The sequence below is a fragment of the Phyllobates terribilis genome, unplaced genomic scaffold (assembly GCF_046119375.1).
Source record: "Phyllobates terribilis strain yellow unplaced genomic scaffold, ASM4611937v1 Scaffold_5__5_contigs__length_657084704, whole genome shotgun sequence".
Lineage (NCBI taxonomy): Eukaryota > Metazoa > Chordata > Amphibia > Anura > Dendrobatidae > Phyllobates > Phyllobates terribilis.
The window spans coordinates 187,179,103-187,193,505 of NW_027362765.1; the positions used below are offsets into that span (position 1 = coordinate 187,179,103).

The window sequence follows — 14,403 nt, forward strand, 5'->3', positions numbered from 1 at the left end:
TAAAAATGCAGCCATAGAGTGTCTGGGACCTTCCTAAACACACTTCTCAGCAGGGTTGGACGGGCCCACCAGAGAATCCTCGGGTGGGCCCTGGCTCCTCCATCAGGAGAGTTCATAGTGCCGAGGTGAGGCCATGATGATAGAGGCCACCACCTGCTTAGTTTTCTTTTACTTGGAATGCAAGCGCCAGTATGCAGCCAGCCACCCACCCACAGGCCGCAATACTAAACTGCCACATTTCTGGACTGCTTGCTTGCACTTGAAATGTTGCCTTTTAGGCTTGTGGAGGCGGAAGCTGTCCACAACCTCATGGCGGCGGCGGCCGGGTCTCCATACTCTGTCCCCAGCCGCCACTATTTCTCCTGGTGTCGTCTCCGCCTTCCACAAGCAGGGGTCCCACAACATTGCCCGTGCCCTTCCCAGTGCACTTACTGGGAAGGACCGCCTAACCAAAAACACGTGGACAAGTGAATGTGGCCAGGGATGGTACGGAGCCAGTCCATAGCTTGTCTATGAGAGTTGTATTTCACCCCAGCCATATTTTTTTAGCTCGGTGAAAGGACTTGGGAAACCGTATCTACTCCAGCTGTCATTTCTCTCAGGAAGTCCTTTAATGCAGCTTGGCGCATAAGCAATGGCAGCAGCCCGTCCAACATCAGCTCTCACTTGTCGGTGGTGCTTCGACACACAAACATCCTTCTTTGCCCTTTAATTTCATGACTAGAGTTGGGCAATGGCCTGATCTGCAATGCGGTTTCAGAAATAACATGCAATTAAGCACGTCCAATCCACATAAAAAAAAAAAAAAAAAAAAAAAAAGCAGCCATAGTGTCCGGGAACCTTCCCACACACTTTTTTCTTAGCCAGGGCTGCTTCTCGGCAGGGTTAGACAGGCCCACCAGAGAATCGGAGACTCCTCCTGTGGGCCCTGGCTTCTCCTTCGGGAGCGTTCATAGTGTCGAGGTGAGGCCATGATTATGATAGAGGCCCCCATCTGCTTAGTTTTCTGTTACATGGAATGCAAGCGCAAGTATGCAGCCAGCCACCCACCCACAGGCCGCAATAGTAAACTGACCGATTTCTGGGCAGCTGCTTGAACTTGAAATGTGGCCTTTTAGGCTCTTGGAGGCGGAAGCTTTTCACAACCTCATGGCGGCAGCGGTCGGGTGTCCATACTCGGTCCCCAGCCGCCACTATTTCTCCCGGTATTGTCTCCGCCTTACACAAGCAAGGGTCCCTGAACATTACTGCTGGTACTTTTCTGTGGGAATCTGCTTGCCTCCTACCAGCCTTGAATATTTCCAGTGAACTATGGTACGACGCCATGGTATTGGCACTGCCGGTAGCGAAGCCATCCCCAATTTCCTTCTCAGGAATATTATTTGGTAGACTGAGTGGCTGCCCAAATACATTAGTTTCTCACAAAGGAGCTGAAGGTAGAGTGGCAGTAGGTCCAAGTTCCCCAGCCTGTTAGAGAGTGAACGGCAGCACATTGGCTCAGTGGTAAGCACTGAAGCCTTGCAGGGCTGGGATCCTGGGTTCAAATCCCAGCAACATCTGCAAGGATTTTGTATGTTCTCCCTGTGTTTGTGTGGGTTTCTACCTCAGTAAAAATGGAGCCATAGTGTGTCCGGGAACCTTCCCACACACTTTCCTTAATCAGGACTGCTGCTCGGCAGGGTTGGACGGTCCCACCAGAGAATCCTCGGGTGGGCCCTGGCTTCTCTATGCTATGGGGCTCTTGATCGGGGTGAGAAAGGTGAGCCCTCAGAATCAAATCCTCTGGTGGGCCCTATATTTTTTAGTTTAAAGCGGCTTCTCAGTGGGAGTTGTATTTCCCCATAGCCATATTCTTTAGCTCTGTGAAAGTACTGGCATAGAGGGAAACCGTATCTACTCCTGCTGTCATTTCTCCATCTCCATGTTTTGCCCATTGTCACACGTGACCATGCCTGGCTGAATGTTCTGCGGTGAGAGCCACAGATCAGGCTGCTGTGTTACAGCTTTCAACATCTCTGCAGCGGTGGGCAGTTTGTCACCTAAGCATTAAATATGTTATCTTCAGCACAGCCTGTTGCTGCTTGGCCAATGCAGTGCTGCAGTGCTTTCAGCTTGTGACTGATGTGGTCATTTCGGAGATGGAGGCCAAACTGGAGGAGGTGCAGAAGCTAAACAATGTGATTACATTGAGTTTACATTGGCGAGTCTGGTTTTTATACTAAACAAATATCCTACTGTGTTTTTTTTGTTTTGTTTTACGTTATTTTTTAAGACAAATGCATTCACCGGGAAATGTAATTTTAACATTGTACAACCTTATCTGGCCATGTGGTGTGTAACACATCCTGTTTCATTTATGATGGATGGACTCTTAAAGTCAAAGCCTATTTTTATAGGGCCATCAGGCCGCCCTTACTATTCTTAAAAGGCCAGCAGTTGGCCCTCGCTATTGTTAGAGAGCCATCAGCCGGCTATGCTTCTTGGTTCCCATTTTTAACGAGTAGGTCTCCTATATTGTTATTGCATATGCAGTGATTGCAAGGGCTGCCAAAAACTTGGAAAAACCCCACTAACAATTTAAAGACGCATAGAGCTGGACCACAGTAACGAGTGCGACATGTTCCCATTAGAAAGGAGAGGGAGTGAGTCCAACAGCTGCCAAAATTTAGGAAAAACCCCACTAACAATTTAAAGACACATAGAGGTGGGCCTCAGTAACGACATATTCCCATTAGAAAGGAGCTGGTCTCCCATACTGTTTGCCTATACAGTGAAGCAACGGCTGCCAAAAATTTGTGAAGGAACTCCAATGCCCCTTGCAAGAGACTTCGATATGTTGATATGGTACATATGGTGGTGACATAGTGGTTGAGGATGCGGAGAAGGAGGAGGAGAAGAGCAAATAGATAAAATCAGGAAGCGTATACCCATGTCTGGGTGTGAAGACAGAGGTGCTTGGGAATAGAGTTAGACCTCCCCAAAAAAAGACACTGTATTTGAGTTTGTTACGCTGCTATCATTCGGTGGTGTTGAGAAGTCTGGCCCAATCCAGCCCTTGTTCATTTTTATAAAAGTCATCCTGTCAGCATTTTCAGTTGACAGGTGGATGCGCCTATTGGCTATAATTCCACCGGCGGCACTAAAAACCCGCTCTGAGAAAACACTAGCGGCAGGGCAGGCCAGGACCTCCAAGGCGTAGAGAGCCAGTTCATGCCACGTGTCCAGCTTGGATACCCAATAATTGTAAGGCACAGAGGAATCACGGAGGACTTTGGTACGGTCGGCAAGGTACTCCCTCACCATCTTCCGAAACTTTGCACTCCTTGTGAGAGTCCCCCGCGCCTCAGGGCCTGTGTGATGGGAGGGTCTGAGAAAACTGTCCCAGAACTTTGACAATGCTCCCCAGCCTCTGCTGGATTGCATTTGTGTCTCTCTCGCCTGTACTCCTTGGTTGTCCAACGAATTGTGATCTCTGCCGCCAGCGTTTTCAGATGGGAATTTTTTTAATAATTCCGCAACAAGGGCGTTCTTCTACTGCACCATTTTATTAGGCCTGTCCTACAAGGGAATAAGAGACACAAAGTTCTCCCTGTAGCATGGGTCTAGAAGTGTCACCAACCAGTAATGACGGTCACCCAAAATTTAGACAACGCGAGGGTCGCGGGAAAGGCAGCATAACATAAACTCAGCCATGTGTGCCAGACTGCAAAGAGGCAAGACTTCCATGTCCTCACCAAGAGGACGACTGACCATGCTCTCATCCTCCTCCTCCTCTTCCTCCTCCTCCTCCTCTTCCTCCTCCTCCCTGTCCTCAGGCCATCCACGCTGAACAGACGGTATGACAGTTGTGCAGGTAGTACCGTCTATAGTGCAGGAAACTAGCTCCTGTTCTTCCTCCTCTTCATTGTCATCCAATCCACGTTGGGATGAGATGAGGCTGGGCTGTGTGTAATCACCTTGTATGGTTCCTTGCTCCGCCTGCAATGCATCCTCTTTAATTGAGAGCAAAGAGTGTTTCAGAAGACAGAGAAGCGGGATGGTGACACTAATTATGGCATCATCGCCGCTCACCATCTTGGTGGAGTCCTCAAAGTTTTGGAGGATTGTACAGATGTCTGACATCCATGTCCACTCCTGACGTTTTATGTGTGGAGTTTGACCTGAATACCGACGGTCTTGTTGATGCTGGTAGTCAACAACTGCCCTCTTCTGCTCACAAATCCTTCCCAACATCTGCAATATAGAGTTCCAACGCGTGGGGACATCGCAGGTCAGTCGGTGAGCAGGAAGCTGCAAACGCTGCTGATCAACAGCAAGGGCGGCGGAAGCTGTAGCTGACTTTCTAAAATGGGCACACAAGCGGCGTACTTTGACAAGCGGATCCGGGTAGGTTTTGAGAAACCGCTGAACCACGAGGTTAAGCACATGGGCTAGACATGGTATGTGTGTGAGCTCGCCTCGCCTCAGAGCCCTCACCAGATTCCGACCATTGTCACACATGACCATGCCTGCCTGTAGGGTCAGCGGTGTGAGCCACATATCTGCCTGCTCTTTCAGAGCTGTCCACAAATCTTCAGCGTTGTGCGGTTTGTCGCCTAAGCCTATTAGCTTCAACACAGCCTGTTGCTGCTTGGCCGAGGCAGTGCTGCAGTGCTTCCAGCTTGCAACTGATGTGGTCATTTCGGAGATGGATCCTGAAGAGGAGGAGGAGGTGCAGGAGCTGTAGAATGTGGGGCCAACCCTGATTGACACAGGGCCCACAATCCTCGGCGTCTGAAGGACTTGTTCCGTCCCAGGGTCCAACTGGGTCCTGGCTTCCACTATATTAACCCAGTGTGCCGTTCGCGAGATGTACCGTCCCTGCCCCCAAGCACTTGTCCACGTGTCCGTCGTTAGGTGGACTTTCCCAGTAACTGCATTGTTGAGGGCACGTCTAATATTGTGGGACACGTGCTGTGTAATGCTGGGATGGCACACCGGGAGAAATAGTGGCGGCGAGTACCTAGGGACGGCCGCCGCCATCAGGTTACGGAAAGCTTCCGTGTGACCTGTGGGGCGTTAGCTGCGTATTTGCGCTTGCGTTCTCAGGACTGGGGTAGGGACAACTGAATGCTGCGCTGGGACATGCACTTGCTTGCTGAATGTGCTACTTGAGAGTTTGCAACGACATGTGCAGGGCGGGAGGCATCTTGGCTTGCACCATGGTCAGGGGATTGTCGTGCACGCACAACAGCGGCAGAAGCTGTGGTGTCACCCGCAGACACTTGCTGGACCCTGGGGTTCGGCCCACTTAGTCGGGTGCTTTGCTGCCATGTGCCTGATCATGCTTGTGGTGGTCAGGCTCTTAGTTTTGCTACCCCTGTTGATGCTGGCCTGGCAGGTGGTGCAAATGGCCTTTTTGGAGTTAACTACAGTTTGTCTAGCAGACTCGGGAAGACCTAACAGCTGTACTGGCAACTTCCGTCGTATTGGCGTTACAAGGAACGCTTTCCCGCCTTGTGTCTGCAGCCACCACACTGCTTTTTCCTGCCTGTTGTTGTGCTACACCTTCCCTCACCCCCTGTGTGCTGCTGTCCTCGCTCTGTGTCTCCTTCTGCCAGGTTGGATCAGTTACTATATTATCCTCCACCTTGCCTTCACTTCTGCTCCCTGGTCCTCCTCCTGACTTTCTAGCTATTGTGTCTCATCAATCATCATCATCCGACTCCGACAGTAATTGCGCTTTTCCACTGTCGCCTTCGTGTGACCGTGGCTGCTACAATATTTGGGCATGCGGTCTCCTCTTGACTCGCTTGAAGCAGGCCGGGCAAGAGGCCCGAATCTACAAATGGAAAAGTGAACAGCTCTTCTGAGTGTCCAAGTGTGGGATCAGTTGTCTCCAGGCACTCTGCATGGTGGGAGGAAGGAGGATCAGGGTGAGGAATATGCGGTCCAGACTCACAGCTACTGAGACTTGACAGTGTGGAAGACAGGGTGGAGATGGTGGTGGTCAAGTGACTGGAAGCATTATCTGCTATCCAACCAATAACTTTTACACACTGCTCTCTGTTCAATAGTTGTGCCTCTGCGGTCCCCTAGTAATTAGGACAGGAAGGTCGAGCGAGAAGATGTTGGTGTTTGTTGTGGCACAATTTCAGCTTGCCCATGGCCACGTCCTCGGCCTCTGCATGCACCATCACTATCACGTCCACTTCCCCATCCTTGCCACTCACTTTTCCCATTTTAAATGGAGGACAACATTTTCCATGTTCACTAGAAATGGTTGATTTTGGAACACTCTTATAGGTGTTAAGTCTGAAAGTGAACCACCATTTTAAATAGCAGTCCTGTAGTTTACTAATACTATCCTTCACAGACTCCTAGTGTGAATAGCTTGACCGACACACTGCAACAGAATGGAAAAGGAGGCCAATATTTTCCACGTTCAGTTTAAATTTCTGGATTTTTATCGCTGAAATATGGAACCGATCTGGCTTTATTCTGCAGTGAGAACAAGCAAATGGAGCAGAAAAATTGTGTTGCTTTTTCTGGATTGCTTTTTAAGCAAATAACCAGGATTAAGATAAAAAAAAATTTGCCCTAGCCCCTGATATCTGGCGCTGTCTAGAAATATCTGTAATTATTACAGCAGCAGCAGACAGGACGTTCAATGGACCCTCTTGTGCTGTATCATACACTGCAGTCTACCACATACACTGCCTGCCACTTATTATATGCAGCTGGATTAGTCCTCAGAAGGACACTTGGTTCAGATGGATATATATGTTGTGGAATACCTACACGGTTTCCGTGTAGACTGTGACGAGCATGGCGGCGCCACGTATTATATAGACCTGATGACGCTGTGCGGCCTTCCAATCACTGTAATGCCCACAACCAACATGGCTATGGCATTACAGTGTATGGCAGACAATCCTTGCATGTTCATTGGCTCTCTAACAAGCGGCAAACATGCAGGAAGGGACCCGAGTTCCCATCGAGCAACCCCGGAAATACTCGTCGAGCGCAGTGATTCTCGGGCGAGTACCGAGCAGTGGTGAGCATGTTCGCTCATCACTAGACCTAAACACTGTGGCTTACCTAGTTCATCATATATGTGTGTGTATCACCTAGTAAAATAGAGATGTATTTCAAACATATATTTATTTAAGAATATTTGTTTTATTACAGATGAACACCTCGTGTGTGAAAGAACGTTGAAATATTTTCTGGGAATTGCTGGGAGAAAATGGGTGATTAGCTATGAATGTAAGTATTGGATTTTACCATATTAGACAGCCTTTCCAAATGAAGCACTGATGTATCTTAGCCCTAAACTCGGTCTTTGTGGCTTAGACTGCATTTACACAACTGTGTGACACTTCCATGTGCTCCTTTTTTTTTTTTGTGTCTGAGAACACACTGACCCATAGAGTTGAATTAATCCATACACACATTTGCTTTAAAGGGAATCTGTGACCCTCTGGGACTTATCTAATCTCTAATATGGGCATACAGGTGATAGAAATGTAAATCTATGCCTATCTGTATGCCTCATATTAGAGGTCTGGTTGCTGTGAAATGGCTTTTTATTTGGTGAAGTTTCCGATGCTTGGGGGATGGGAAGAAATCCCTTCCTACTGTGGTAATTAAAATATTTCCCCCCTCCCCTGCACGTCATTACTGCAGGGATCTTATGTGCAGGCGAGTCACTGTGACTTCCTGGCGCCTGCGCACAAGATCCCTGCAGTACTATGGCTGCATAGTACACAGTACATGCAGGGGAGGGGGAAATATTTTAATTACCACAGTAGGCGGGGATTTCTTCCCATCCCCCGGCCCGCAAGCATCGGAAACTTCACCGAAGAATAAAAAGCCATTTCACAGCAACCAGACCTCTAATATCAGTCATACAGATAGGTATAGATTTACATTTCTATCACCTTTATGCCCATATTAGAGGTCACATAAGTCCCAGGGGGTGACAGATTCCCTTTAAAAGCATATCTGTGTCTCCAGTCTGGGAGATTCAGAGCACTTCCTATTCTCATTAGTTTTGAGGCTGAGACTAGGCCATTTAAAGTTGATGAGGATCTATGTAAGACTAATTAAACGCTAAAGACAAACATTGTAGCACAGTATTCCATTCTAGTTCCAAGCATTTTTACCTCATTCATTGTTAATGCTGTGTGCCCATGATGCGTTTTTTAAGCGTTTTTGCAGCGGCACAAACGCTTAAAAAACGCTTGGTAGAAGGTCTGCCATGTTCCCCAATGATAATCCGCATCTGCTGTGCACATGCTGCGATGGACTGAAGGACCTGCGCTGACGTCATAGTCATGTGACGGGTCACGCAATGCTGATGTCGGCAGGTCCTTCACTGTACCGCGATCTGCCGGCAGCCAGGACGGTGAAGCAAGACTGTGGGGGCCATCGGAAGGTAAGTATAGATTTATTTTTTTATTTTATACCATTCTTTCCGGTCACAGTATATAAAACCATGCCTTTTGCCAAGTTGAGAAGAACTTTCCAGGTGATGCTAAAATCGCTTGGAAAGCGCTTGTCAATCCGCATGAGGAAATGTCACTTCCGCATGTCCCTGGCAGGAATCCGCATGTACAATCCGCATGTACAATCCGCATGCGTTTTTTCTGCCAGTGAGATGCAGAAACACTCAGGAAAAAATCCTGAGCTTTTCTGCATCGTGGGCACATAGCCTAATTGTGGCTTTTCCAACTACGTTCAATGGGGAAGTGAAAATCTGCAACAATGTTGTGGATTAACCTCAAATCTGCTGCAAAATCTTCAAGTCCTGAAAAGTTTTAATGAAAATTAATATATATTTTAAAAGTTTGAAATGAAATCCACTATCCTCGCCTCCCCTGCTTCTGTTGTCCCCCACCACACTGTGTACACCTGGCATCCTGCGGTGTCCTCATAGGTGATTGCTGCATCCAATCATAGGTTGTGTTAGTCATGTGTGACAAGACGTCATAATAGGAGGCCTCATTATGCAGAGAATGGTGAGTACCAAAGAAACATTCCCTGGGAATGTGTGAATAATGGGTTTAATTATAAATTATTAGCTTTTTTTTGTCGTTGAAATCCGCATGTCTTGATGGGGCCAATATCTCTGTATTATCTAAGGTTTCTATACACCTTAGATAACTGCTGACCACTACTTCTCCCAACTGTGTTATACAAATAAATGATTGACTGCTAGCAGCTTATCTCCCGTGGAAACAAAAGGATCATGCGCTCAAATTCAACCGTGTCCGATCCATATTTGTGTATGGGAGCCGCCCAGCTATCAACCAAACTGATGGTTTCCAAATCTTGCCAATATCTGCAGGTCCAGCCTACTTTGTGTGTGTGGGGGACTAAAAGGGGTTTTCTGGGCTCAACATAAATTTCTGCAGCTACTGTATATGACTGCAGATTGTCGAATCCTGACATTGTGCAAAACACATGCTGTCTGGATTCAACTTTATTTCATGCTCTAGCAGCTGGTCTTGTGACCCCAGGTTGCATAGTTGTGGTCCCCCTGATAGTGTGTGTTCTGCATACTGCAAAAATATATATATATATGTATGTATGTATTATAGTGGATTTGGAGTCTTACCCAAAATTAAAGTGGAAAAACACACTACAGGCTGATCCAACTTTGATGTAATGTCCTTAAAACAAGTCAAAATGAGGCTCAGTATTGTGTGTGGCCTCCACGTGCCTGTATGACCTCCCTACAACGCCTGGGCATGCTCCTGATGAGGTTGCGGATGGTTTCCTTTGGGATCTCCTCCCAGACCTGGACTAAAGCATCTGCCAACTCCTGGACAGTCTGTGGTGCAACGTGACGTTGGTGGATGGAGCGGGACATGATGTCTCAGATGTGCTCAATCGGATTCTTGTCTGTGGAAAGGACGGGCCAGTCCATAGCTTCAATGCCTTCATCTTGCAGGAACTGCTGACACACTCCAGCCACATGAGGTCTGGCATTGTCCTGCATTAGGAGGAACCCAGGGCCAACCGCACCAGCATATGGTCTCACAAGGGGTCTGAGAATCTGATCTCGGTACCTAATGGCAGTCAGGCTACCTTTGGCGAGCACATGGAGGGCTGTGCGGCCCTCCAAAGAAATGCCATCCACACCATTACTGACCCAATGCCAAACCGGTCATGCTGAAGGATGTTGCAGGCAGCAGATCGCTCTCCACGGCGTCTCCAGACTCTGTCACGTCTGTCACATGTGCTCAGTGTGAACCTGCTTTCATCTGTGAAGAGCACAGGGCGCCCGTGGTGACTTTGCCAATCCTGGTATTCTGTGGCAAATGCCAAGCATCCTGCACGGTGTTGGGCTGTGAGCACAACCCCCATCTGTGAACGGGGGGCCCTCATACCACCCTCATGGAGTCTGTTTCTAGCTGTTTGTGCAGACACATGCACATTTGTGGCCTGCTGGAGGTCATTTTGCAGGGCTCTAGCAGTGCTCCTCCTGTTCTTCCTTGCACAAAGGCGCAGGTAGCGGTCCTGCTGCTGGGTTGTTGCCCTCCTACGGCCCCCTCCACGTCTCCTGGTGTACTGGCCTATGCTGACAGACATGGCAAACCTTCTTGCTACAGCTCGCATTGATGTGCCATCCTGGATGAGATGTACTACCTGAGCAACTTCTGTGGGTTGTAGAGTCCGTCTCATGCTACCACGAGTGTGAAAGCATAACCAACATTCAAAAGTGACCAAAACATCAGCCAGAAAGCATTGGTACTGAGATGTGGTCTGTGGTCCCCACGTGCAGAACCACTCCTTTATTGAGGGTGTCTTGATAATTGCCAATAATTTCCATCTATTGTCTATTCCATTTGCTCAACAGCATGTGAAATTGATTGTTAATCAGTGTTGCTTCATAAGTGGACAGTTTGATTTCATAGAAGTGTGATTTACTTGGAGTTATATTCTGTTCTTTAAGTGTTCCCTTTATTATTTCGAGCAGTGTACAGTACAGACCAAAAGTTTGGACACACCTTCTCATTTAAAGATTTTTCTGTATTTTCATGACTTTGAAAATTGTACATTCACACTGAAGGCATCAAAACTATGAATTAACACATGTGGAATTATATACTTAACAAAAAAGTGTGAAACAACTGAAATATGTCTTATATTCTAGGTTCTTCAAAGTAGCCACCTTTTGCTTTGATGACTGCTTAGCACACTCTTGGCATTCTCTTGATGAGCTTCAAGAGGTAGTCACTGGAAACGGTCTTCACTTCACAGGTGTGCCCTGTCAGGTTTAATAAGTGGGATTTCTTGCCTTATAAATGGGGTTGGGGACCATCAGTTGTATTGTGCAGAAGTCTGGTGGATACACAGCTGATAGTCCTACTGAATAGTTTTGATGCCTTCAGTGTGAATGTACAATTTTCATAGTCATGAAAATACAGAAAAATCTTTAAAATGAGGAGGTGTGTCCAAACTTATGGTCTGTACTGTATATATAATCCTAGAAGCCACCAGATAGTTTTTAATTAACTAAAGGTGCATCTACACTGCAGACTGGTCGTTCGTTGGTTGAAATAATGTTTTGAGTTACTTTCTCAGTAGCACATGAGATGCATTAAAAGAGACATAGATGCTCATGAGGAGAACATAATTTTACCTCTATACAAGTCATTAGTGCGACCACACTTAGAATACTGTGTACAGTTCTGGTCTCCGGTGTATAAGGCTATGTGCCCACGATGCAGAAATGCTCAGGATTTTTTCCTGAGCGTTTCTGCATCTCCTTGGCAGAAAAAAACGCATGCGCATTGTACATGCTGATTGATTTCTGGCCAGGGACATGTGGATGTGAAGCGTTCTTCACATGCATTTCCGCATGCGGGTTGTCAAGCGCTTTCCAAGCGATTTTAGCATCACTTGGAAAGTGCTGGACAACTTGGTCACACTATATAAATCCATGCAACCGGCATGGATTTATATAATGTGACCCGAGAGAATGGTAAAAAAAAAAAAATCTATACTTACCTTCTGATGGCCCCCGGAGTCTTTATTCGCTCCGTCCTAGCTTGCCGGCAACTCGTGGTACACTACGCTGAAGGACCTACCGTCACACGACTATGACGTCAGTGCAGGTCCTTCAGTCTACCGTGAGTTGCCGGCAAGTGAAGACGAGCGCAGCGGGGGCCATCAGAAGGTGAGCATAATGTTTATTTTTTATTTTATTTTATTTATTTATTTTTTTACAGGTACTATGGTACCCGGGTCTGGAGGAGAGTCTCCTCTCCTGGACCCGGGTACCATCCGCACATTGAAACGCATGGAATCCACATCTACAGATACAGTTATGCGGATTCCATGCGTTCCAATGAAAGTCAATGGTGGCGAAAACGCAGCACTCACGCAAAATTATTGGTAGTGCTGCTTTTTTTTCCGCAATGATAACTGTCAGCGGAAATTTCCGCAGCATGTGCACGGCACATGCGGATTATCATTGGGGAAGATGGCAGACCTTCTACCATGCGTTTTTTAAGCGTTTCTGCAGCGTTTTTGCAGCTGCGGAAACGCTTAAAAACGCATCGTGGGCACACAGCCTTAGAAAGACGTAGCTGAACTAGAGCGGGTGCAGAGAAGAGCGACCAAGGTTATTAGAGGACTGGGGGGTCTGCAATACCAAGACAGGTTATTACACTTGGGGTTATTTAGTGTGGAAAAAAGAAGGCTTAGGGGTGATCTTATTACTATGTACAAGTATATGAGGGGACAGTACAAAGACCTTTCTACTGATCTTTTTACTCTGAGGCCAGAGACAGGGACAAGGGGGCATCTTCTACGTCTGGAGGAAAGAAGGTTTAATCATAATCACAGACGGGGATTCTTTACTGTAAGAGCAGTGAGAGTATGGAACTCTCTGCCGCATGATGTTGTAATGAGTGACTCACTGTTAAAATTTAAGAAGGGCATGGATGCCTTTCTTGAAAAGTATAATATTACAGGTTATATATACTAGATTCCTTGATAGGGCGTTGATCCAGGGAACTAGTCTGATTGTCGTATGGAGTCAGGAAGGAATTTTTTTCCCCAATGTGGAGCTTAGTGATTGCCACATGGGTTTTTTTTTTGCCATCCTCTGGATCAACATGTTAGGCTATGGGTTGAACTAGATGGACTTAGTTTTTAAGGTTGAAGGAAGACTGTTACTATGTTACATCATCCTGTGTACAGGACCTTGCTGCCGAGCACAATGGCGTCCTATGCACACTGATTTAATTGTTCAATGCTCATTGGAAGTACCGTCCGTCTGGGTAAACCGGCTACTGAGCGAGCGCCAATCTGCAAATATTTCTAGATTATCAGTTGTTTAACTTAACTGTGTTTATCATGTACATTTAACAATTTAATCTACATATTGGATTCTCTTATCCTTGACCATTGAATCTTTCCTTCATTCCATCTGTGTGGTTTATCTGAGACTATTCCTTAATAGAACTTTCCCTATTTCCTTCCTTTGCTGCTTCCTATGAGACTTTCCTGTTTATTACTATTGCAGTCCTTAGCTATTGCAGTATATTCCTAAGGCTTTTTGTCAAAATAGAAGCGGCTGTCACTTCTTATTGTTAGAAGCAGTGGATTTTGCAGTCTCTGTGATTAGATGCTTATTATACTGTTCAAAAGTAGAACTAAAGAGGAGAAAAAAATAATATATTTAAGACTATTAGACTTCCATTGTTATGTTCTTCACAGAATCTTAATATGGGGATTAGCGGGAGAAAAACTTCTTGTTTTTTTTTTGCTTATACATGCCAGAGATAAATATTCTCACAATGGGAACTAAGTTTTCTTTTCTGAAGTAGTGAATTAGTAAAAATTGTCCCCCCAACATGCCAGGATGTTTTTGGTTAAGCTAATGGAGTTCAGCTACAAAGACTAGAAAAAAATAAAGCAACAAAAACCCACCAATGCTCCGAAGATGGAGTAGCTCAATAATGTGTAATCTGAGAGAAAAACCTCCATATGCTCGGGTATGAAATTGGAGTCATATTTGAAGTGTAAAGAACCCTAGAGAAGTCGTCTTATCCCTAACAGTGCTTCTGTGTCCCCCCTCCACTCTCTGTACTCGCGGCCTGCAATGTTGCCGCATGTGTCTGCAGCATCATCCAGGCTTAGGTTGCAGCAGTCACATGCATGAGGCATCGTTCTAGGAGTGTACGGAAAGTATTAGGGATCAGAGAAGCATTGTCCAAGAGGCTAAGGATAGTGATTATTTATATTCTACATGATGAGCTGTTTTTTGCTGGGAAATCAACATTCAAATCCTCTTGCTAGGTTCAAATTTGCTGCGGTGCATGACTCCCGAAATTCTTGTGGAAATGCTGTAGAAAAGATTAAGCCGAGGCTGTCAGCCTAAGCCTAATGTATAAACTAAGCACA

At 46.4% G+C, this 14,403-nt stretch overlaps 1 protein-coding gene across 1 annotated transcript in view; it reads left to right on the top strand.

Annotated features, from left to right (window-relative positions):
• The window catches only part of BRCA1 (BRCA1 DNA repair associated), a 156,138-nt gene that overhangs the window by 104,674 nt on the left and 37,061 nt on the right, over window positions 1-14,403 (top strand). Inside the window, exon 17 of the mRNA XM_073683619.1 lies at window positions 7,171-7,248. Coding sequence (XP_073539720.1) covers window positions 7,171-7,248 — 78 coding nt within the window. The remainder of the gene's footprint in view (window positions 1-7,170; window positions 7,249-14,403) is intronic.